Source organism: Phlebotomus papatasi, chromosome 2 (genome assembly GCF_024763615.1).
Source record: "Phlebotomus papatasi isolate M1 chromosome 2, Ppap_2.1, whole genome shotgun sequence".
Lineage (NCBI taxonomy): Eukaryota > Metazoa > Arthropoda > Insecta > Diptera > Psychodidae > Phlebotomus > Phlebotomus papatasi.
In genome coordinates this window covers 51,507,737-51,533,602 of record NC_077223.1, presented here as the reverse complement: position 1 = coordinate 51,533,602, position 25,866 = coordinate 51,507,737, and the positions used below count along the sequence as shown (strand labels likewise).

General features: G+C 34.0%; 2 protein-coding genes across 2 annotated transcripts in view; both read left to right on the top strand.

Annotated features, from left to right (window-relative positions):
• The first annotated feature begins 5,106 nt into the window (after nucleotides 1-5,106).
• On the top strand, nucleotides 5,107-6,503 carry LOC129801569 (vacuolar protein sorting-associated protein VTA1 homolog). The gene is made up of 3 exons (XM_055846782.1): nucleotides 5,107-5,388; nucleotides 5,454-5,604; nucleotides 5,659-6,503. The coding sequence occupies exons 1-3, from the start codon at nucleotides 5,205-5,207 to the stop codon at nucleotides 6,227-6,229; spliced, it is 906 nt and encodes a 301-aa protein (XP_055702757.1). The 5' UTR covers nucleotides 5,107-5,204; the 3' UTR covers nucleotides 6,230-6,503.
• A 258-nt stretch (nucleotides 6,504-6,761) lies between these two features.
• Nucleotides 6,762-25,866, top strand: part of LOC129801475 (cullin-4A) — a 20,075-nt gene continuing 970 nt past the window's right edge. Inside the window, exons 1-4 of the mRNA XM_055846574.1 lie at nucleotides 6,762-7,242; nucleotides 12,290-13,166; nucleotides 19,624-20,464; nucleotides 25,685-25,855. Of these exons, the coding sequence (XP_055702549.1) occupies nucleotides 6,969-7,242; nucleotides 12,290-13,166; nucleotides 19,624-20,464; nucleotides 25,685-25,855 (2,163 nt within the window). The 5' untranslated portion in view covers nucleotides 6,762-6,968. The remainder of the gene's footprint in view (nucleotides 7,243-12,289; nucleotides 13,167-19,623; nucleotides 20,465-25,684; nucleotides 25,856-25,866) is intronic.

The following is a 25,866-nucleotide window of genomic DNA, read 5'->3' as shown; positions in this document are numbered from 1 at the left end:
CCATGTACTTTTTCAGGAATTTGTCGTATTTTTTGTACCGAAATTTGCTAGCCATACCCGTACGTGTCTTTGCTGAGTAAAATTGCTGACCAGGAATCTAATTGAAATCACTTTTAAGGATTGTTTCCTCATCCATCAAAATACAGCCTTCGAGTCCTTTGAGAAGGTGATCGTTGAGTTTCCTTAACCTTCTAGCACTTTGACGCTGTTTGTCGGTCCACGTCTCGCAATGAAAGATTGAGTTGCTTCTCGTAAAGCTGTAGAACTTTCTTTTCCATCCTCTTGTCCTCAATTCCAGGCTTTCGGCCACTTCATGGCTTACGAGCAACAGAAGCATAAAACGATTTATATTGTGTTGAAAATGCGCACAGCTGTTAAACATAAAACGATTAAGATGAAGAAAACTGTTAAAAATTTAGATTAAATTTTGTTTGAGCTTTGCAGGACTTATGCTCAATTTTAACCATTTTATTCTTGATCTGTGCGCGGCTGTACCGGTTTTATCGATTATCTTCGGTTTTATGAAGTCCAACCGCTGTGCATGTTTTCAGTACAATCTTAACCATTTCATGCTTAAGCAGTGCATGTTTTCAAAGCAATCTTAATCAAAATACCATTCTTCAAAATTTTTATTTTTTACTGTTGATCAACATTGAGTACTACATTCCTTGAAAAGGAAAGCTTTCACTTTTGCGTTTAACTTTTATTATCACTGCATTTTCAAAATTAAATGAAATCTGTTAAACTCAAAATTAAAAGTTAAATTTTTCAAAGAATAGAGTACTCAATGATACTGATAAACAGTAAAAAAATCAAATTTTTTAAGAATGGAGTTTTTTAGAAAAACTATTTTTACATTTTTTATACTATGTCGACCGCTCAGAACAACTTGCAGTAGGCAAATTTTACAGGACACCGATTCGAATAATAAGATTATTTAGCGAGTTACATTTAATGGCCAATACACACTAAAGAAATTTATGTCCATATTGAAGCAAATTCCATAGGTGTAGGAAAAAAACACACAAACAAGTACGTAAAAGTACTTGTTTGTGGTTTATACGATTTACGAATATTTCGGAAGTCTTCAATAGGAATTCACCAGCATTTACATACAATTTGACGAAATATTTTTTTTCTTCCATTTCGAAGAGTTTTTTCCTACGCAAACTCAGGGAATTTGCTTAAATATGGACATAAATTTCTCTAGTGTATAGGCCATTAAATGTAACTCACTAAATAACCTTATTATTTGAGAGAAACTCTACAAAATATTTGAGAGAAATCGGACCAACTATAACCCCAATGCAAAATCTGTGCATTACAAAATTTTCTAATTCAAAAATTCTATTTGCATGTAATCCTTCGGCAATATTAGCAGAAATATTGTGTCGTTGAAGAAAGTGAAATGTTTGTGAATTGTATCGTGTTTTTTTTTGTGGACATTTGTGTTTGATTGTAAAACAAATGACTCGATTGTGTTGCCTTAAAAGTTTTTACACTTGAGATTTTTCCACGCGAAAGTGGCAGAAAATTCCTATAAAAAGCTTCTTTCTTTAGGAACTTAAACTAAAAAATATATAAAAGAAGTAATATAACTTTTTGAGAGAGGGTGTGTGTGTGACTCATTCTTACTAATTTTTGGATTTAATTTAGTCGAAACGTGGTAGAATGAAGATGTATTTTTTCTCATTAGGGGTAGTTTTGTACACTAATCCGGATGTGAAGGCACCGTCTTTTGAAATTCTCCACGTGACGAGGAGAAAGTGGGAAGCACTCTATGAGGACGATAGTTGGGACGATGATTGTTGATTCAAGTCGCCAAAAAAAAAGCGCCAAGTTGCAAAGAATTGATGCTTTGTCTTTTGTCAAATCTGTGCAATGTTTTAAATCCAATCATGGGAATTGTGTCAAGAGAATTTAAGAAAAAAACTGTTTGTGATACCATTAACAAAAAACAAGTCTTAGTAGGAAAAAAACAATTATAAAAGAATGATCATGAAGTGAAGTATATAAATAAAATTTAAAAACGTGGAATTGAAAGATGATTTCTAGATGGAAGAATAAAAGGAGATAGATAATTTTAATAACAACTTATGAAAAAAAAGGAGAAAGATTGAAGAGAAATAAAAAGATTGAGTGCAGAAAATTAGATTAATTTAAAAGAAAAAAAAGCAATGATAGAACAACTAAAAAATATTTCACTTGCACGACAAATATTAATTAGTCATGTCGAGTAAACTTCTAGGTGAAAAAAAATCAAATGTTACCTTCTCGCATTGTAGTAAAACAAATTTATGAAAGGCGAAAAAGAATTTAGTGCAAGATTTAAACTGCTGAAGAATTTTAGATTAAAACTAAACTAAAAAAAATTCACAGCGCAATTTTTCCTTGTAGAATGATTTTTTTCTTCTTCAACTCCTTCAAAAAAATAGAAAATATTCTATCATAAAACAAAAAAACAAAATCTACTAAAAGAGTTATAAGAAAAAATCACACAACTTCAGTACAATAATTGACAAAAAAAAATGAAAACAGATAGAAAAGTAGAGAAATTGAGCGAGAAATGCTTTTAAAATCCCTATAAATTCATAAAGTCAGTATTACAGAAGAACATGTTTAAAAAAAATGAAAATTACATACTACAAATATCAATAAATAGTTAAATTCTTTAGATAAAAGATTGACGGACACTCTGAGAAGAAAAAAAGGGATTGTCTTGAAGATCTTGGAGGTGAGATTGGAAAGATTTCAAAATAATACAACTGGTGATCATTAGTCATTGCTATTTTTGATGATTTTACTAGTTCCATAATAATGATAATATATTTCTACAAATAAATCTATTCACAATATCACTGAAAAAATGCATTTTTTTAAATTATATTTTTAATCTCAATCCATTTAGCATATTAGAGACCATGTTTATTAATTTACAGCTTTTTGGCGATACATTATACGGGTTTCAGACCTAAGGCTTAGCCATATGGCTTAACTACTCTAATTTTTTATCAATCACGATTTTTTGGAAAAATTTAACTTTGGATTGAATTATTAAAGATAAACAACATATTAGGCTCTCAAAAGGTAACAAAATTGCTCACTATTTAGGATTTTAAGACTTTCAAGAACTGGGCTAAAGCTTTAAGTTGGCTACACACTAGACAACATTTATTGCAATATTTCTTTTCAATATCCAATATTGACAAGGATTCCTCCACATTGCAAAGATTTATTGATATAAAAGTTTCAATATTGAAGAAAATTGTCCAGTGTGCAGGCAATTATTGCAATACTTGTTTCAATATGGAGCATTTTTTCAATATTTTATTTCATTATTTTGAATGGCTACACACCAGGCTAAATAATGTCAATAAAAATTTACAAAGTCACATTGAAATAAAATTTCAAAGAAATTCTAAATATCAAATTGATGGTAGGAATCTTCTTCGATTAGAACATCACAGAATTGCTGGGATTTCCTTTTTCATGAATAAAATCATATCCAAAATCAAAATCCAAGTCAGGACACATCTCTTCCTGCAATCTACAGCGAAAATTCTAGATTCTTGGAATTTCGCTGTAGATTTTGTCAAATCCTCTCAAGAACCCAGCTTGGTTAGCACTTCTCATCTGATTCTACCAGGAAATCATAGTTTCTCTGGAATTTTGTTGTGCACTTGGTCAAATACACTCAGAATTCTCAAGTTGGTCAGAAGATTTTTCTTGGCTCCGTAGATCCCATTAGATTTCTCCTGGAGAAATCAGGAGAAATCTTCTGACCAACTTAGGTATTTTAGGAGTTTTTGACAAAATACAGAAGAAAATTTCAGAAGATCTGTATTTTCTGGAGAAACCAGGAGAAATCTTCTGACCAACTTGGGTATTTTGGGAGTTCTTGACAAAATACAGAAGAAAATCTCAGAAGATCTGTATTTTCTTGGACAAACCATTAGAAATCTTCTGACCAACTTGGGTATTTTGGGTGTTCTTGACAAAATACAGAAGAAAATTTCAGAAGATCTGTTTTTTCCTGGAGAAACCAGGAGAAATCTTCTGACCAACTTGGGTATTTTCGATGTTCTTGACAAAATACAAAAGAAAATCCCAGAAGATCTGTATTTTCTGGAGAAATCAGGAGAAATCTTCTGACCAACTTGGGTATTTTGGGAGTTTTTGACAAAATACAGAAGAAAATTTCAGAAGATCTGTATTTTCTGGAGAAACCAGGAGAAATCTTCTGACCAACTTGGGTATTTTGGGTGTTCTTGACAAAATACAGAAGAAAATTTCAGAAGATCTGTATTTCTGGAGAAACCACGAGAAATCTTCTGACCAACTTGGGTATTTTGCAGGATATACAGCAGAATCTCTGGTTCTGTCTATGATTACATTCTGAGATGTCTTCGTGTTCATAAAGATATGCTAATTCCAAGAGTTTTCGATGTTTGAAGGAACTGAATCTCTGACTAGAGTGGTATTTTAATAAGTTGTAATATTGAAGTTTTAATATTGAAGTCAATTTCTTCAGTGTGTAGGCGAATATTGAAATATTGGTTTTAATATTCTCTACAATATTTAAGTATTATTTCAATGTCATTTTGAAATTTTATTATTGCAATAATTTGGCTAGTGTGCAGACAGCTTTAGTTTGAAGACCGCTTTACACTTTCATTGAAGTAAGGTAAGTTCTGTAAGTTATGGCACACTAGAGACAAAGGCCAAATTCACAAACGTAATCTGATAAATTGATATTGGTCTATTTAATTCAACACTTTTCTATCCAATAATTGAGCCATTGAGTATCTAAGGTTTGCAGTTTTAAGTGGAATATTACGTCCTGCGTCTTAAGACCTCTACACATTGGGAGCAATTTTCGTCAAAAATTGCTTTTTTGAAAGAAATTGCCTGTAGTGCTGTAGATGAAAACGTCAAAATTCTGTCAAAAAAAGCATTTTTTTTATAAAAATTGTTCCCAATGTAGAGGCCTTACCGTATATTGGTTAAAAAATGCGCCTTTTCTAAAATTCTTTTTATAACGGTGAATCCAAATTTAAACTGACAGCATCGACAGTACCCAGCAACGAAAGGGGTATCAATAACGTGTTCTAGTACTACATGAATCATCAGGGCGTTTGTTGTCAAAAATTTTCTGGTATTTTTTCTTGTGATTTTCCTGCGCTTTTTCAGACAAAAATTTGACCATGTCGGGCAGTGTCCAGTTCTCAGAATGTCCCCCAAGTCTCAAGTCGATTGCCCATTACCTCAAAACCGCCTCAGAACATGATTCCCGTGATATTATTGTGGCTTACTGGTCAAGGCTCTATGCTCTGCAGCTGGGTCTCAAACTTTCCTCCCAGAAGCCCGAAGAGACCAAATTGTTCCTGGGTAAGCTACCTAAGATTTCTTTGTGGAACTTCCTTAACAAGATTCCTGCCTTTGTATTTTTTTAGAACTGATGGATTGGTTGGAAAAAACGAAGAAGGAAAACAGTGGAAATGAATCGATAACTAATGAAGTTGCTGGTCAAGCTTACCTCGAGAATTATGCCCTCAAACTCTTTCTGTATGCAGACAAACAGGACAGGGAAGGAAATTTTGGAAAGTAAGTGAACTGAGGTGAATTTTCTGGAAGATGTTTTTATTAAATTATTTTCAGGAATGTTGTGAAGGCTTTCTATACGGCCGGAATGATTTACGATGTCTTGTTGACCTTTGGGGAACTCACGGATGAGGTGCAGCAGAACAGGAAGTATGCCAAATGGAAGGCAGCTTATATACACAATTGCCTGAAAAATGGTGAAACTCCAATTCCTGGTCCTATGGCCACTGGGGAGGAGAATGAGGAGGAGGAAGGAACAGAAGATGCATCAAATGATGCCTCTCAGGGGCCCCAGTCACCAACTATGGGCTTCGTACAGCCACCATCAGTGCCCATAAATCCAGATACGGGTGCCATTGATATTACATCTCCAGAACAGCTTCCGGATCCACCAAAGGAGCCAGAAAAGCCCCCAGGCGGCTTCCAGGCTTACATTCCAACCGGTTCGGAGGAAAGTGAACTGTACCAACCGCCCCAGGGTGATGTCACTCTAACACCCGATCAGATCACCAAAGCCCAGAAATACTGCAAATGGGCTGGAAGTGCCCTGAACTATGATGATATCTCAACAGCCATTGACAACCTCCAGAAAGCCCTCAGGCTTCTCAAAACCGGCCAGGATGCGTAAATTTTAAGCCTTTCAAATTGTCTACTAAATGTTTACTCCCAGAATTACTACAGTAATTTTACAGAAAAGAATTTAAGCAGTCATTGAGATGTTCAGGAGAAATCCCAAATTCACGAAAATTATCTCAAAACCGCAGCACGCTCTGTAAACAATTAATTTTTGCAAATTATTGTGACAATTGAGAGAGTTTTGCTGAAAGTTTTAAGGCAATAGCTCTGCAAAAAATGTATATTTTCATAATAAAATAATTGTTTTCGCAAAATAAAAAAACAAACAGAAATGACAGTGGAGACTTTACCCAGCTGACCTTCTGTGAATCATGCTTATGAAAATGTTTTCTCTAAAAATATTTAAAAAATAAGCTTTTATATTAAGTTTGCCATGCTAAAAAATGGTTTAAAAATAAAAGAATTATCAGAGCGGTATTGAGAGTAAGGAAAAAAATGAATTCTCAGATGATTTTAACCAAATTTGAGTACTCTTCTACCAACCGTAAGGAATAGCGCAAGGGGTTGTTCGGCCCAACCAATCAGAAGTCCGTGGAGACTTCTGGATCGGAGTTTTGGAGAGATTGAAAGTGCGACATCGCGAGTCGTCGAATGTATGGTGGAAACATTTTGTCCGTGGAAAGTTTGGTATTTTTACATCTTCAAATTTAGCAATTAAGCGGTGTGTGTGCCCCCAAAACGACCATCGTATCATCCTCAGGCAGTGGCCAAGTGTCGAAATATGCAATTCTATGTCTAGCAACTCGGAAAGATTGCAGAGAGAAAGTATCACAAGTGGTGGCAGGAAGCAGCAGTGCGAGAACCAGACGGTGGTCAATCCAGTTAGCCTCCATCCCCCGGCCAAGAGGCACAGGATGAATGTGAAGGCGGAGAGTGGGCAGGAGGAAAAGCGTGCCAATTTCTCTGCCCTCGGCAACTCAAATGGGGCCCTCCTCAAGATGCCCACTAACAATCTGGCCGCCAAGCCGGGCGACATCAAGAAACTGGTCATCAAGAACTTCAAAAGTAAGTTCCATAGAGTGAAATTTCACTAATCTATGTGACTGGGGTAGTGTTTTCACAGTCAAAATGCCCTTTTTGGGCATTCAAGGTTTCCGAAAGAGATGGGAGGGCGTTGACATAACCTCACTTTACCCTGACACTGCTGACATTTTGTCCGGGAGCGAGATTTTTGTCCAAAGATCCCAAGTTAGACCATCTACAGGATCCTAGGACTCATTATTGGAATCCAATGAGGATGCCCAAGACATTTCCCAATAGAAAAATGCAGCATTTTAGTTAGAAACTGGTTTTCTGGGCGAAGGTCTCAAATGTCTTGAATTCTGAAAAAACACTTCTGTAAACATTTCTAGGGACATCTTGAAAACAAAGATTTTCACCATTTTCTCTAAATTAAAAAATCAGCTAAAATAGAATTACTATTTTTCTAAAACTTTAAGTTTAATATTCAATCGGTATTTTAGAAAAATGACGATCTTTGATAAATTGGATTTAGGAACATTATCTTTTTAAACGGCTTATCGAGATAGGGTCAAGGTCAATAGCCTTGAACTGTCGTATTGGGTTCAACTCCTCACCTTGAGCGTTATCATAGAAAAATTATTAATGCACTCTTTTTTTTAATATTTCATTAAAAATTTAAAAAAAAGTTAAAAACTGCAAAAACTACAAATTATTTTAATAACAATTTTGCAATATAGAATTTAAATTTTGTTTATTTATTGTTTATTTATCTTGATGAAGAATAAAGTTTATTCAAATTTAAATAATAAAAAAAATAATCGGGCGCACTAGTCCGTGCTTTATGCCCAACGCACAACAACTTTTGTTTAGTAAACATGTTTTTGACATTTTAATGAGAGTGAGTGAGATCTAGATCTAGTCATCTCGCTCTCTCTCATAGGAAATTTTGAAAACAAGTTTACAAACAAAAGTTATTGTGAGCTGGGCATTACGAAAAGTTCTTTCCTTTTTTGCTTTTTTGTATTAACTGATTTTACGTAATTTAAAATCGCTTTAAGCCCTATTCGTAGTGCATTTCAAAATTTTCTCTAACCTTTTGGAACTGATTTATATCTTCGAAATTCCAATACCATTCAATTTCATCCATACTTCTCAAAATTGATAGAAATATGGTTTATAGATTTTCATTCCTTTTTTCACTTTAAAAAAAATGAGTTTGAAAGAAAGGTTTATGTCTACCTTCGGATATGAAATTATTACTATTTCTTTGTGTAAGTTTTAGCTAAGATTCATTACAATCTTTTTAATAGGGTAACTGTACCAATTTTCGGCCAACTTGCAATTTCGGACACTTCTTTTGTTGCTTAAATTTGAGCTTTTGCGTACTGTAATGATTAATACAATGTTAAAAAAGAAAAACAAAAAATGTCGCTTCCAGGAACTAGATGATGTGATGAAGAATTCCGGAAGGGCAAGTATTATCAAGGTGGCCGAAATATTACCCAAAGCTATGTCTATTTTCATTCATTTTAAAATGTATTAAAAATGATTTTAGAGAAAGCAAAGACGATAAACTATCTACAAAGTTTCAAGGAACACTCTAAAAAAAGAAGTAACAAAAAATTCAATTTTAATATTAAGAAAAATTACATTTTAAATTTTAGGAATTTAAGTCTTTGGCGCTTGCATGCAACTATACTAAAATTTGGCACTGTTACCATATAATATTCGTTTACCATATTTACTTTCGACCTTCAATAACATTTGCGTACAGAAATGCGTCAAAAGTTTGAACCTAAAAGGCACTTAACCCTTTAAGGACGAGACAGTTTTCGCGGATCAAAAATCAGCAATAAAAATGAAACCGATATACAAAATCAGTTAAAGGTCTTACATCTAGCCTTAGAAAATCCAACAGAGTCTGATTCGGTGTATTTTTTACCTATATGAGCGATAGAGACAAAATAGCCCAAAAATTTAAGTAATTTTTCTGACAATACCAATGAATGATAATTTTCACTTTAATGAAAAATATTATGTTTGAGTCTTGTAGTTTCTTCTTCTAAAACGGTTTTGCATAAAAAAATGGAAGTATAAAAAAATAATTAAAATTTATTTTCATTATGACAATTTAAAAAATCGTAATTTTTAAGCTTAAAAATTTATTATTTAGCAAATAGCTGGAGACTTGCAAAAAATATCCTAAATTCCTTCAACCTTATCCTTCGCAATTACGTACAAACATAAGATAAAAAATAACTAGTCAGGAAAAATTATTTTCTTTATGGGACACCGGTGTTCCAATCATCCTTAAAGGGTTAACTAAAGAACTTATTTTATTAAAGAAGAGGTTTATTAGAATCCTCAGTGTATCAGTAAATAGGTCAAAATGCACAAAAAAAAAAGATTGTGGGCGGAGAGGAGGGTCAGCGGAAAGTCTTTCTCAATATGTCTTGCCGTTTGATCTAAAATTTACAATAAAATAATAGAAATAGGGGGAAATGGGGACCTTTGAAAGTGGGGTAATTTTGAAATTGGGATTTTTCTCCTATGTTTAAGTGGAACTAAATCCATATCATAATAACGTAATTTAGCTTTTCAATCTATTTGTGCAGTTAAATTATATCACTATAAGGCTCAATTTTATTTAAAAATAGGGAAAAATCACAATTTCAAAGGTGTCTCACTTCCCCTAAGTCAAACAAAATTAATGAATTAATTAATGAATTAATTAATAATTCCCGAAGTATAGTGCTTAAGTGTAAATAATACGCTGAAACCACTATTCTGCAATTTTAGATTGGCTATTGTTCGATTGTCTCTATTTTTGACTGTCGTGAATATTTCATTACCCCTAGCCATTTAAGAGGCAAATTCGTCGTAATATATAATATTAAATATTACGAAAATGTATTCAAATTCGATTCGTATCGTTTAACTTTCTAACAGTTACCACGTGTTAAGGCACTTACCGAAAACACACAATTACTGCATTTAAATTCGCATTTACTGCCTTAATTTACATTTATTTTCAGAATTAATATCAGTAAGATTATAACTAAATGAATAAAAGCAATTTTAAGTAAATAGAAACTTTGCAATCGCGTAAATGTGATTTTTGTGATGACCGTCTTGAGACGGTCTTACCTTACCTGATAGAGGGTTAAAAAATATGCACAGTTCGTCTACTGGTCGCAAATGGCGCTAGTGCTATATATTATCAGAAAATATAACAAAAAGAGATTTTGTTCCATTGGTTTCCTATTTTACTCTAATACGATTTAACCGCTAACCTCAATTTAATTTAATTGCTCTGTCAGAAAAAATTTTTATGATTTTTTAACCAAAAACTTGTATTTTTATTACTAAAACAAAGGAAAATATTTTGTTATGATAAAAATTTGAATTAATGGCTCCGGCACACGTTTTAGATAAGGAAACACAATTCATGAAATTAAAATTCGTACCGCTTCTTTTTCCAAACGTTTTGCACATGGCTATCTCATTTTTTCACATACCAAATTCGATTGAGCTAAATTTAGTTTGATTTGATGTTTAAAAGAAGAAGAAGAGTGCGATAGAATGAGATAGACACACGAAAAGCTTTTAAGAATGAAAGGGATGTGCATTTTGATTTCATGAAATTTTTCTTTTCGGAAAGGTTCGCTGACACGACTACTGACTATACTTTTAATGACGTTGTGTGTTTTTTTCCATTAAAAAGCTATTATTTTTTGTTTAGCATATTTTTCTTGTTAAGAAAATCGATTAAGTAAAATTTGATAGGGTAAGTGTGCCAAATTTCGGCATAGTTGCAAATAAGCACTAAAGACCTAAATTTGATATGCAATATTTTTAATTCATATTGATATTTCTTGTTACTACCTTTTCGGGAAGGTTGTGTGGAACCTTGAAAACTAGTTTATAGTCTTGTTTTCTTTAAATCACTTCCTAAAATATTGAAAAATTAATAAAAATGTGGACATTGCTTTGGGTAGTATTCCAGCCACTTTGAGTGCAATACCGGCCACCCTGTTTGTGACTACCTTTTGTGAAGCAACGGATAAAAAATTTCAAAACGTCATACGGAACGAGTTTAATATTTAGTTTAATACGTTTATATGACCCACAAGTCTTGAGATCTTCTGTGTAATTTGTCCTGAAGACCTGAATAGTAGCATCTCAAATTTACGCACAGATTCCCGTCGATACTACCTCACCGAAGAGACGCTCACAAAGTATATACTTTTTTCATGCGAAATACAGGATCCAGCTGGGAAATTTTACCTGAAATTTAAAGATTGATTCACTATTCACATAAACAGAAACAATCTTTAATGGAAACTAATCAATTTTCATGAAAAACACTAAAGAAAAACCTTCTGCACTTAACCACAAATCCCAAGACTACTAGAAACACAATCGATCTGTGACATTTTTTTTAGACTCTTTCCACATTGAGTTTTTACATCGCAATTTAAATTCAAATTTATACCTAAAATTTAACAGTCTTTGTGTTAATACATCCTAAAATGAATAAGTAGAGTCTTCTAAATTCGAACGCTCGGGGGGTACTTTTGACATTTCTCTCCTCCCAAATTAGAAAGATTTTTTTCAAAACCAACGAAATTTATGTGAGATTAAATTATACTTTGAATCAAATTCCCGTACTTTCTCATAAGTCTTAATGGTATCAAACTTTCATTTCATTTAATACGATTATAATGTATGTAAACATTCAGGAAGAAGCACATAAATATGATTTTCATTAATCCAGAATACGAATTTTTTAACATAACCCCACAACTGACATTTTGAAATATTTAAAAGCAAAATGAATTCATTGACTATTCGAAGATAACATACATCATTTTAATTAATTTATTTCCATGGCCGAAATTACATTCAAAGTGGCCGAAATTAGAAGCTGGCCGAAATTTGGCACACTTACCCTATAAATTTTGACAAAAATGCAAAGACATTTCAACTCAGTCCCAATCGTTCGAATATTTTTTATTCGTACTGTCGATGAATCAGTAAAAAATCTCCTAAATTGCTTCTTTCCTTTTGTCTTTCCACTTTGCCTCAGGCAAGCCTGTTTTGCCTGAAAATTATCAGGAGCGAACGTGGGAGAAACTGGAGAAGGCTGTTGTGGCCATACAGACATCAAAGTCCATTGCCTATTCCCTGGAAGAACTGTACCAGGCAGTCGAGAATCTGTGCAGTCACAAGATGGACTCGCAACTGTACAGTAAACTTTATGCCTTGACTGAGGCCCATGTCAAGTCCAATATTGAGCCCTTCCTTGCGGACACCATGGACAAGTTGGTGTACCTTAAAAATATGAATGGTTGCTGGCAGAGTCACTGTCAGCTCATGATAATGATCCGAAGTATCTTCCTCTACCTGGATCGGACGTATGTACTACAGAATCCGACTGTCCATTCGATATGGGACATGGGTCTGGATCTCTTCCGGAAGCACATTGCACTCAATATTCTGGTGCAGAAGAGGACAGTGGATGGGCTGTTGATCTTGATTGAGAAGGAAAGGACTGGGGATACAGTGGATAGGACTCTGTTGAAGAATCTACTGAGGATGCTGTCGGATTTGCAGATCTATCAGTTGGCATTTGAGGATAAATTCCTCGTGGCCACGAGGCAGCTTTATCAGGCTGAAGGGCAACGGATGATGCAGGAACTGGATGTTCCGGAGTATCTGCAACACGCTGACAAGAGGCTGGCCGAGGAGAATGAGCGATTGTTGCATTATTTGGATCCAAGCACGAAGCCACAATTGATTTATACGGTGGAGAAACAGCTGCTCAGTGAACATCTCACGGGGATTCTACAGAAAGGATTGGACAGTCTGCTGGAGGAAAATCGTCTGGCGGATTTACAGCTGCTCTATGGGTTGTTTAGTCGCGTGAAGAATGGAACCGCAGAATTATGCTCGAACTTTAATGGGTAAGTTACACATTTCTTTAATGTTTTTTTATGCTAAAATTTCCCAGAATTAACCCTTTAAAAACTGCTAAGAAAATGTACTGAGAAATATTTTCTTAATACACTGAGAAAAAAAGAGGGTGCGATTAACTTTTTTTTCTCATAACTTTAACATTTTTAGGTGTAAAAATATATCAACATTTTTTAATGTTAATTTTACATCTTTTTAAGAGTAAAATTAACATGAAAAAGGGTACCTTTAACCCCTAATACACATAAAAAGGATAATATTTACACCGATTTTGGATCAATACTGCAGGGTAAAATTAACATTTCCGGAATGTTATTTTGACTTTTTCGGATTTCTCTCAGTGTAGATTTTTAACTGCTCGAACTCCAAGAGAGATCAGTTTTAACAATCGTTTTTTAAAATAAAATTGTATTTTAAGTTGGTAAAAAAAATCTTATAGGGTAAAGGCTCATAATTTTGGACAGTCTGCTTATAAGGATCGATGTTCCAAGTTTGAAGTGCGATATTTTCAATACTAGTTGACATTTCTTGTTACTCTCTTTTCAGAAGGGTTGTTTAGAAACTTAGCAAACTATTTATCGTCTTATTTTTACTAAAATTAGTTTTAATACGTTTAAAAATGAATTGATATGTAGAGGAGAATTTGACTCTTATTTTGGACAACTTGGTTATTCATTTTGACAACATGGCTGTAAATTTGGACAGATAATCCGCCTCAACAGGATGCCCATTTTTCTTCATTTCTTGAACCAATCTTACCAAGTCCTCTTCTTGTTCATGTAAGAAAAACGTAGAATGTCCCAAGAAGCCCGGAAACTTTCCATATCATTCATTAATGTGAGTTGACTTCGGTACTTCAAGTACGTGCGGATTCGCTCATTCCCTGGCCTTTCCGGGAGCCTTTCAAGGCATTTCTCGCTACATCTCTTTCGTAGAGATGATGCTCCTTTGTTTCTCCAGGCATTTGTCCAACCTAGTCTTCACAAAAGCTTAAACTTCACGAAATTTCGTGAGAAAAACACCTGTTCAAAATACAGTAGACTCTCGCTCAATCGGCTCTTTTTCAATCGGGCGTCAAATTTTGTTGATAATTTTCATGCTTAATTATGAAGCTAATTCGCTCAAATTCATTGTAGTTCTTCCTATTTTGTCGTGATTCTTTATAATTGAGCGCTTTTTGTGGAATTTACAAAGGCTTTGACGCTCAATTTTATCGCTAAACCGGATGACATTTCGTCCCATATTCCCGATTGAGTGAGAGTCTACTGTAAGAAACATCACCTCAATGATAAATGTCTTAAAACATTTCCCATTTTTCACACGAAAAATCTAATTCACAAGGCAAATCTCACTTCAGGTCAAATGTACAAATCACTATTAACGTGAATCAACACAATATTCAATGAATATTTAACAATATCACTCGAAAAAAGGCGAAGAAATATTGTTAGTACTTCACCACAGCTAAATAAGACTGAAGCAAAGACGAAGATCTGTCATATTTCTCGTAAGCAATTGCTCACACTGAATTTTCAACAAAGCAATTTCAACTCAAATCATATTCAAAATTTAACGTATTTAGTGTCAAAATCTTCCAAAAAGAACAAATATTTAGATAGAATTCATTGTTTATCAAATATTGGAATAAAAATCCATCATTTTAATCAATTTATTTTTAGTGTCCAATTTTATCCTCAAAGTGTCCAAAATAAGAAACTGGACAAAATTATGAGCCTTTCCCCTACATGTCTTTAATATTTTGGAACTTTATAAGAGAGCGGTTTTAATTTTCCTCAGGCAGTCGTGTTTAAAATTATTTAAAATGAATGGTTAGGATTTTGTATTTTGGCCAATAATAAAAATTTTGGTAAAATAAATCGTATTTGGTTGGTAAAAATAGGTTTTATCAGTAAAAAAATTGTCAGAAAATTATTACATCGCTCAATAAGAAAATTTCATTAGATTGGGCAGTATTTTGGCAAAATAGGTTAGTGAAAATAAATTTAACAAGTAATAAAAAAAAAATTAAAAATTGTAATTGCGGTTTTTATTGACTGATTTGAATTATTTATGGCGCTGGCACACCTTTTAGATAAAAAAATTTCATGAAATCGAAATTCACATAAGTCACATCAAATTTAATTTAGTTCAATCGAATTTTGAGTGAAAAAGAATGAAATAGGCATATGGAAAACGGAGAGAGAGAAAAAGACGTGAATTTTAATTTTACGAAATTTTCCTAACTTAAAAGATGTGCCGGATTGGCCCGAGTCATTATTGCTCTGGCACACTTTTTAGATCAGGAAAATTTCATGAACTCGAAATTCGAATTCCTTTCTTTCGCATATTCCTTGCATATGTCTATCTTATTCTTTTGTACTATTCTTTTTTCTTTATATAACACAACAAATTCAATTTAGCTCAATCGAATTTGGAGTGCGAATGAATGAGACAGACATATGCAAAACATGTGAAAAAAGGGGATGTGAATTTTGATTTCATGAAATTTTCTTGATCTAAAAGGTGTGCTAGAGCCAATTACTTACCGATTTCACAAGCCAAATTGCTAATTTATGTCTTCGGCACACCATTTAGCTCATTATAATTTCATGAAATCAAAATTCGCGTCCCTTTTGCTCTTAAACTATTTGCATAAGCACCCTTTCGATCTCGAAACTGGATTGAACTAAATTTAATTTGGTGTGATGTTCAAAAGAAGAAGAAGAGTGCGAAAGAGTAGGATAGATATATGCAAAGCTTTTAAGAAGGAAAGGTATGTGAATTTTGATTTTATGAAATTTTCCTGATCTATTAGGTATACCGGAGCCATTACTGACTAATAATGTTTATTCCACGAAAAAAATCAATTTGGGTAGAATTTTCTTTATTAAATAAATTACAGTAAGGAAAATATCCATGGTACAATTTAAAAAAAAAAGCCAAATTAAAACAAAATTTAGTCAGCAAAATTTAGTTTAGTCTATAAAAGAAATATTTGTTAAAGCCTTCGGCACACCTTTTAGATCAGGAAAATTTCATGAAATCAAAATTCACTCCCCTTTTTTTTCTTAAAAACTTTGCATATGTCTATCTTACTCTTTCGCACTCTTCTTTTTCTTTTTCTTTTAAACATCACAACAAATTCAATTTAGATCAATTCAAATTAAGTGCCAAAGAGTTAGATAAACATAATGCAAAGGGATGTGAATATTGATTCAATGAAATTTTTCTGATCTAGAAGTATGCTGAAGCCATTCCCGATCAAATTTGATTTTTTACTCATTAATTTTGTATTTTTTTTTGTCAAACAAATCTGGTTTCTCCTGTTGATTTTGTATAAATAACTGAGCTCTCTCATTTTCAAACATTCTATTGATCAAATTTGTTACTGACTGATTTTATTTTTTCCTATCAAATTTTGGACAAATTTGTGTTTTGTTATTTTCACTAAATAAATGTTGAAATTAATCCCGATGCTGTTCATCCATTAACAAGATTTTTTGATAGCAAACCATCACTACCAATTTAATCTAGCTAAAATAAAATAAATAGACCATGCCCCTTTGAGACTTTTATATAAAAAGGGGTAGCAAAGCGTTCCAGATATGCGGATTGCTTAAATTCGTGACTTAGAAGCTATACGTTAAAAGTACTGTCGCAACATTTACCGTTTACCGGTTCACAACCGATTTCATGAATAGATTTAAATCACACAAAAGATCTCCCAAAATAGTTTAGGGGAAAACCTTATTAGTGATCTAGACTAGGGCCTACTTTTTAACAAAAATTAGTTATTGGTTGTGAAACGTTTCATTATTAGCTTATAACCGATTGGAACCAGTTCAGTCTTGTCAGAAATTCCAAGACCTTTCCAATGAGCCATACATGATACGATTCGGATGAGAAATACGTTCCCTATAGCCTTTTTAAGCTTTGACTTTGAAAACCGTTATTACACTGAGAAAAAAGAGAGTGCGATTAACATTTTTTCCTCATAACTTTAACAGCTAGTTTAACTTTAACTAGTTTTTAGGTGTAAAAGTATATTAACATTTTTTAATGTTAATTTTATACCTTTTTAAGGGTAAAATTAAAATGAAAAAGGGTAAATTTAACCCCTAATACGCCTAAAAAGCTTAATATTTACACCGATTTCGGATCAATACTGCAGGGTAATATTAACATTTCCGGAATGTTATTTTAACTTTTCCGGATTTCTCTCAGTGTAGGAATGATTGAACGGGGTTTTCGTATATGGACGAAATACCCGTCTGGACAACCTCTAGAACACATTGTTACGATTTTGGAGGAGAAAAGAATCTGCTAAGCCTTCGCAATCACCAATTAAATGAAACAATGGCCTCAATTCTGAGACCAAAATCAAGATCAAAATTTCAAGCTGTCAAATATTTCCAAAATCAAGATTTCGTATACTGACGTAAAGCATTTGTGGAACTTAAAATGTTTTAGCTAAGAACCAAGATTTCAAGATTTTCCACATTTTACGATACGTCAGTTCTGACAAATATCTTAAGTTCTCTGTTGAATTTGTTGAAATTTCGTCATATAAATTAGGAAAATTAATTATAGGACGTATTAAAGACTTAATGAGAGGCCATAAACAGGACTACAGGAAGGGTAAACCACACTTGTGACCTGTGATAAACCAAGAAATGCTTATGCAAGATGTGATTATTTTGCAGGTATTCTCAGGGTAGTGTACTTCGATATGTACATCTAGAAATACGTACCATTTCGATTAAATTACAAGGTCAAATACGGTATTTTTCAAAGTAATTCTCTTTTTCTACCACTTCTTATAGAAATACTCCTCTTCAATAGTCATTGCCATATGAAACTCTTCAAATTGTTACTATCTTGAAAATTCCAAGCACCTCCGAGAGGAACTTGGAATTATTTCAAGAAAACAAGAAATTTGACTTCTTGAAATCTTGAAATATTGGTTCCAGAATTGCAAACCTTGATATCCACACGGTTTGTGTCTTGGATTTCAAGATTCCAAGACATTTGACAGATTTGACATCTTGATCTTGATTTTTTGATTTTAGAATACCAAAATCTTGAAATTTTCTTGATCCTGATCTCGATCTTGGTCTCAGAATTGAGGCCAATAACTCAAAGAAAACCTTATTAGTGATCTAGACTAGGGCCTACTTTTTGTTCTCCTGCTTTACAAATCCACGAGGTTCTCTTACGTCTCACTCCTGGTCTTACGTCTCACCATCTTCTTGGAAGCCAGGCAAACAAATTGTTGAGATTGGACTCCCTTATTCCTGCTGAAAGTGGCTGCTATGCGATGGTAGGCTTTATAATCCACCCCAGTCTCTGCCTTCATGTACATGTTCTTTGGGGTCCTTCTCCTCCTCCTCTTTTCGTAAATAAGCTCCACCAATTCAGTAAACTCTGCAAAGGGGAAGGGCCAGCTAGGATGAAGTTTTCTGACTCACTAACCGGAAGCAAATACTCCCGGGGTCCCGAGTCCCGAGCGTCTTAGTTAGAGATTCCACTAGCTTTCGCCGCTCTTTAGAGGCTCTCTCCTTCTCTAACTGTGAACTTCATCGCTAGCCTCTCGGAGATTGAGCCCCATTGCCCATTCCAAGAAGGCCACGAATCCATCAGCGTCCTCCACGTTTCACTTGTGAAGACCGACTGTGGAGCCGATTCGATTGTGCCTTCGGAATAAATCGTCGAACACTCACAACCCAATCTAGCGGAACTATAGCGATATTGTAACTTAAGGTTGGCCGTTGTTATAGCACCCCTCAAAGTTACCACCCCAGCTGAACAGCGGTTGATACACTGAGAAAAAAAGAGGGTGCGATTAACTTTTTTTCCTCATAAATTTAACACTTTAGGTGTAAAAATATATCAACATTTTTTAATGTTAATTTTACACCTTTTTAAGGGTAAAGTTATCATGAAAAAGGGAACTTTAACTCCTAATACACTTAAAAAGCATAATATTTATACCGATTTCGGATCAATACTGCAGGGTAAAATTAACATTTCTGGAATGTTATTTTAACTTTTTCGGATTTCTCTCAGTGTACCGTTAGCTTAGAAGAGTCTTCATCAGGATGGGATTTCTTCCTCCAATTCCTCCAGGTTCAACAGTCTTACTATAAAAATTTTACGAAAATACAACCCCTTGGAAGGGCTAAGGAGTCGAAATTATGACTCAAAATCGAGGGATTATAACTGCTCTCTCTGTGGAGTTCGAGCAGTAAAAGGAAAGAGTTGTTAATTATTAATATTGGAGATAGGAGGATTTCGTTCTATCCGACTCTTTCTGCTACAGCATCATTTTGTTAAATATTAAAAAAATTCTGTAGTATCTGGTGATTGCTCTTAAAAGGGGCGTGATCTAAAATAATTTTAGGAAGGTACAAAATTGCAAGGATTTTCTTTTAAATAAATTCTTTATAGGTATATCAAGAAGAAGGGTCGAACTATTGTGATTGATCCGGAGAAGGACAAGAGTCTGGTGCAGGATTTGCTGGACTTCAAAGATAAGATGGACAACATCGTAAATTCGTGTTTCGAGCACAATGATAAGTTTGTCAATTCATTGCGAGAGGCCTTTGAGTTCTTCATCAATCAGCGCGCCAATAAACCCGCCGAACTCATCGCCAAGTATGTGGACCTGAAGCTGCGGGCGGGCAATAAGGAGGCCACGGAGGAGGAACTGGAGCAGATTTTGGATAAAATAATGGTTCTGTTTCGCTTCATTCACGGCAAAGATGTCTTTGAGGCATTCTACAAGAAGGATCTGGCTAAGCGTCTGCTTGTGGGCAAGTCAGCTTCTGTGGATGCAGAGAAGAGTATGCTGTCGAAGTTGAAGCAGGAATGCGGAGGGGGATTCACGTCCAAGTTGGAGGGGATGTTTAAGGATATGGAATTGAGTAAGGACATCAATATTGCATTCAAGCAGCATCTGGTGGGCCAGGAGAAGGATTACAATACCAACATTGATCTCACCGTGAATATCCTCACGATGGGCTATTGGCCAACGTATCCCATTATGGATGTAACGATGCCATTGCAACTTGTGGCACTGCAGGGACTCTTTAGCAAGTTCTATCTGGCCAAGCACAGTGGCCGGAAGTTGCAGTGGCAGCCGACGTTGGGACATTGTGTGCTGAAGGCGGTTTTTGATCAGGGACCGAAGGATCTACAAGTGTCACTGTTCCAGGCGCTGGTGCTGCTGTTGTTCAATCAAAAGGATACCCTGGCCTTTGAAGACGTCAAGTCACTTTCGAATATTGAGGTAAAGATTTTATTTATTAAAATAACTGTGTTCTTTCAGGAAGTGTAAAACTTGTGATAAGCCTAAATCAGGTTAATTTAGGTGAGATTCTTAATGTGAGTGTGCGTATTCGGTTTAGAGCTGAAGTTGGGGGGGGGGACTTAATTTCTCTGATTGGGTATGATGAATAATTATTCAGGCCTTTACATGGGTCACGAAGACTAAAAATAGCGTATTTCCATAATTTTTTTTCAAGATAATTTCACTGAGAAAAAAAAACGGGGGTGCGATTAACTTTTTTTCCTCATAACTTTAACACTTTTTAGGTGTAAAAAATATGTCAACATTTTTTAATGTTAATTTTACACCTTTTTAAGGGTAAAATTAACATGAAAAGGGTAATTTTAACCCATAATGCACCTAAAAAGGGTAATATTTACACCGATTTCGGATCAATACTGCAGGGTAAAATTAACATTTCTGGAATGTTATTTTAACTTTTTCGGATTTCTCTCAGTGTTTAAAAATTTTAAAAATTCAGACGTTAATACCTGGTTTTTCGGTCAGACAAGTCACATAATACGAAAACAATAGTCGGAAAAAATCGTGGCCCAAGCGTGATGAGCCTTCCCAAACGATCGCAAAGCCCGGATTAATGGCTAAAAAAGCTTTGCTGTGTATTTGGTGAGATTGGAAGGGAATTATTCACAATGAACTGATGCTCAATGGTTAAACACCCAATGTGGACCTCTATTGTGAATAACTGACCAGATTGAAGCAGGCGATTGACCAGAAAAACTCAGAATTGGCCAATAGGAAGGTTATTGTGTTTCATTAAGACAACGCCAGGCCACACATGTCTTTAACGACGTTCCAGAAGCTCCGAAAGCTTATTTATCTGTTAGATTAAGTGAATGTCGACTTTTTACAGATTGTTGGACCATTCATAGCAACATTTTTGAAAGAATGAGACTGTTGATAAAGATCTATATTAGTCACAAGAAGTGCAGCTATCGTTTAAATTTTTTTAGAATCGACAGTCGATAGTATCGAAAATAAGTTATCATGTCTCCCCAGCCCAAGCTTACACAAAGAGCTATAATACAACCACAAACTGCTCCAACGGGTCGACCGGGTGGTCTGTGGTCATTTAATCTCAATACCGAAATTAAAAAAAAAATAAATAAATAAAATAAAATACAATAAAATATTATTATTATTCAATCAATCAAAATTCTACATAGGGGAGACCGGGGAGGTTTGGGACAGGCGTAGTGTGGGACAAGGCGATTTTTTCATTATTTTTTTTAAATAAATGGGATTTAACCAATACTCAATCGTAGGCAATATTAAGATGTATCTTGACTAAAGTTTCATTGTTTTAATTCTATGAACATTTTTTTTTTAAATTCATAAAATTGTATATTTTGACGTTTCAGTTTTCCTCTTTGTATTTTATATCAGCGATATAATCAAAACTTTTTTATCTCATTAGCTAGCAGTATAATCTGGAAACATATTTTTATAAAAGTTTTAGAGATTATACGCTCTTGTTTTTTACTTAAAGGTTTTAAATACCAAAACTATACTCGGGGATGTTTGGGACACTTAAAATGGGATGAATGGGACGTTGATTTTCGACAAGATTGTAGGTGGCATGCAATTGTTTGTTGTCAAAATGAAGAGTAATGCCCAGTTTCTACTGGAAATCCCCCTCTTGTGCAAAGTTTATCAGTGGAGCAGATTTCTCTAACTACAGGGACAATTAAACCATCATTGTGTTGGGAATCAATAATTCATTCTCAGAGCATATTCGATCTTTGCCCAATCTCGTTAAAAACTATTTTCTCGAGAATTTCTCGAACAATATCCTCTACAATTTTTACAAGTTCTCCAGAAAAGGCAAGGCGAGAGCTAATTCAAAGAAATGTGGAAAAAACATTTTGTTGTTTTTTCTCTGACCTGTCACACAAAACTGAAGATTGTAAGCAAACGAAAGGTCAAAATGAGTTCAGCTTCAGAAAATACGTTAGTAAGACTATAACTGAGGACACTGTAGATATTTTAACTTCGAATAAGTAATATTATCGCAGTATATGCGTTTTATAGAATGACCGCCTTGAGGCGGTCTTACCTGTTAGAGGGTTAATATCGCCTTTGGTTTTGAGTGCTTAATGAATTTTGGGCATTTTTTAAGATGTACTGTGTAGGGGAGACCGGGGAGGTTGGGACACTTTTTCATGTTTTGACTTTGAGACACTATTCCAAAAAATCACGATAGCGTATCATAATTTTATGCGGTCTATGGGATACTTATGGGTATTGACTTTATAAAAAGTACTCGATAGAACTTGGAAAACAAATTAGTTTTCTTGGAGAAGATAAAACATTTAACTTGACGCTTTGTCTCAGACCTCTCAGATATGGGGCAGTATAGGACGCAAAAGTGGATGTAATAGTTAGTATTAGTAATGTATTAGTAATTAATATCAATTTTATTTGTACAGTAGAGTCATTTATTGTCAATCAATTATTTAAAGTATTTTCTTCTTATTTTCCATCTACCTTTCTTTGCTTTTTTTATTCGAAATATTGCAATCACGATCATAAAATTCCTCAGGCAAGTAGATTATCTTAACACTGTGAGTTTTGAACTCATTGACGGATTCCTATTTGATTTTACGACAACTGCATAGTAACTGTTTTTCCTTATTTATCTAGATGAGCTCTTGCCTTACCTTTTCTGAGGAACTTGTGAGAATTGTAGAGGATATTGCTAGAGAAATTTTCGATGAAATAGTTTTTAACAGGATTGGACAAATGTCGAATATCTTCAGGAGAAGAAATTATTGATTCCCAAGACATTGATAATTAAATTGTCAATTGTTAAAGTTTGCACTAGGAGATTTCCAGTAGAAATTGGGAATTTAATCTCCATTTTGACAGTAACGATTTGCGCGCCACTTACAATCTTGTCAAAAATCATCGTCCCATTCAACCCCGTTTAGGTGTCCCAAACATCCCCGCGTGTAATTTTGGTATTTAAAACCTTTAAGTAAAAACAAGAGTGTATGATCACAGAAACTTTTATAAAAATATGTTCCCAGATTACACTGCTAGCTAATGAGATAGAAAAGTTTTGATTATATAGGGGAAAGTGCTCTCCCTTCGAACGTTCATGCCTTTAAATAATATGAATTTCTTTTATTTTTCGTAAGAGATTTACACTAAATTATCACGTAAATTATCAATAATTGATGATATAAGCCAACTAATATTTAATAGAAATGTGTAAGTCTCCTAGAAAAACTAAAAGAAAATTTACATTATTCGAAGGCATGAGCGTTCGAAGGGAGAGTACTTTCCTCTATAGCCTATATAAAATACAAAGAGGGAAACTGAGACGTCAAAATATACAATTTTTATCAATTTAAAAAAAAATCATAAAATTTAACCCTTTAACGACGAGACACTTTTTACGGACTGAAAATCAACAATAAAAATTAAACTGAGAAACATAATCAATGATAAGTCTTACGTCTGTCCTTAGAAAGTTCAACAGAGTCTAATTTGGTGTATTTTGTGCTTCTATGAACGATAGGAGCAAAAATAGCCGAAAAATTTAAGTAATTTTTCTTACAATACCAATGAATAATATTTTTCGCTTTAATGAAAAATATTAAGTATGAGTATTGTAGATTTTATTGCCAAAAGGCTTTTGTTTAAAAAAAATTAGAAGTGTATAAAATAAATAAAATCAACTATGAATTTGAGAATTTAAAAATTACCCATTTTTGAGCTTAAATATTTATTACATAGCAAATAGCTAGAGACTTGCAAAAAATATTCTAGATTCATTCAACCTTCTACTTTGCAATTATGTACAGACATAAGAAAAAAATAACTTTAGTTAGTCAGGAAAAATTATTTTCTTTATGGGACACCGGTGTTCCAATCGTCCTTAAAGGGCTAAGCAATAGAACTGAGGATATCCATTTTTTAGTCAATATACATCTTATTGTTGCCTATGATTGAGTAGTGGTTAAATCCCATTTATTTGAAAAATTAAAGAAAAAAATCGCCTTGTCCCACACTACCCCTATCCCAAACCTTCCCGGTCTCCCCTAAACGTTTTTTTCCAAAAAATTATCATTTTTTAGATAATCATAGAACATTCATCCATAAAAAACGTTTAAAATTCATTTATTTTACTATTTGTTCACTATTTTTCAATAAAAAAAAATTTCAGTCTTTTTATGCCTTAAACCGATATGACTGCCTGGAGGCGGGCGCCCAGACGGAAAGAGATAATGAAAAATGGATGGTTTTTTTTTAGTTCAGTGGACCCTAGACAAAACTTAATTACCTGACTTAATTACCCTAGACAAAATTATTTAACTACTTTGTTTTGCATATTAAAGAAAACACTGTTAGAGGGTTAACAAAGCCTTAAAAGTTTAATAATAATAATAAATACGCAATGAAAAATTTCATTTGTTGGGTAAACTGCCCCGGTCTACCTTATAGCTGAAATGTTGCACTTTTAAATGCGTAAGAGTTTGAATTTAATAAATTTTTATTATATGCTGAAAAGAAAATAAATAATTATCTGTTTTTAGTCTTCGTGACCCGCTCGTAACTCCTGAAGTTCGAAAGGCCGTAGATCCAGGCCAGATGAACTGGACAGAAAGACGGCTAGGAAAATGTTTAGCCTTCTTTTATTTAGATTATGCCCTAGACACACTTACGACTTAAGCCGAGAGACGACTTAGTGGAAAATTATAGAAATTTTATTTAATCATTATTTCGAATATAATTACTCTAAGCCGTCTCTCGGGTAATCATCAAGTGTGTCAAGGCTCTTATACGGGCATCAGACCTAAGGCTTAGCCATCTGGCTTAACTCCTCTAATTCCTTATCAAGCACGATTTTTTAAGAAATTGTTGTTTAGAATTGGATATTAAGGGCAAATAATCCATTAGATTTCGAAAAATCATTAAAATTGCTTATTATTTAGATTTTTGAGACCTTCAGGAACTGGACTAAACCTTCAGTCTGAAGCCGGCCTTAGGGAATAGCGAAAACACTTTGGTAAAGTTTGACTTCAATTGCACGATATGAAATTTTTTTAGGATTACAATTGGGTAGATAACTAAGAATCTCACCTTTAATCCTTATTTCAATTTCAAATAAAATGGATGTGACTAAGTGGAATTTTTTCTGGCATGCCCCTCGTGTAGGACGGTGAGCTGAGACGAACACTGCAGAGTTTAGCGTGTGGTAAAGCAAGGGTGATCACGAAGATTCCCAAAGGGAGAGAAATTGAGGATGGTGACAGATTTCAGTTTAACAACGAATTCACAAATAAACTCTTCAGGATCAAGATCAATCAGATTCAGATGAAAGAAACTGTAAGATTTCC

What these genes read in the sequence shown, in the direction of transcription:
- LOC129801569 (XM_055846782.1), top strand. Translation starts at nt 5,205, where the DNA reads ATGTCGGGCAGTGTCCAGTTCTCAGAATGTCCCCCAAGTCTCAAGTCG. An exon ending in AGAGACCAAATTGTTCCTGG is followed by an intron (nt 5,389 to 5,453) that starts GTAAGCTACCTA and finishes GTATTTTTTTAG; the next exon opens with AACTGATGGATTGGTTGGAA. An exon ending in AGGGAAGGAAATTTTGGAAA is followed by an intron (nt 5,605 to 5,658) that starts GTAAGTGAACTG and finishes AATTATTTTCAG; the next exon opens with GAATGTTGTGAAGGCTTTCT.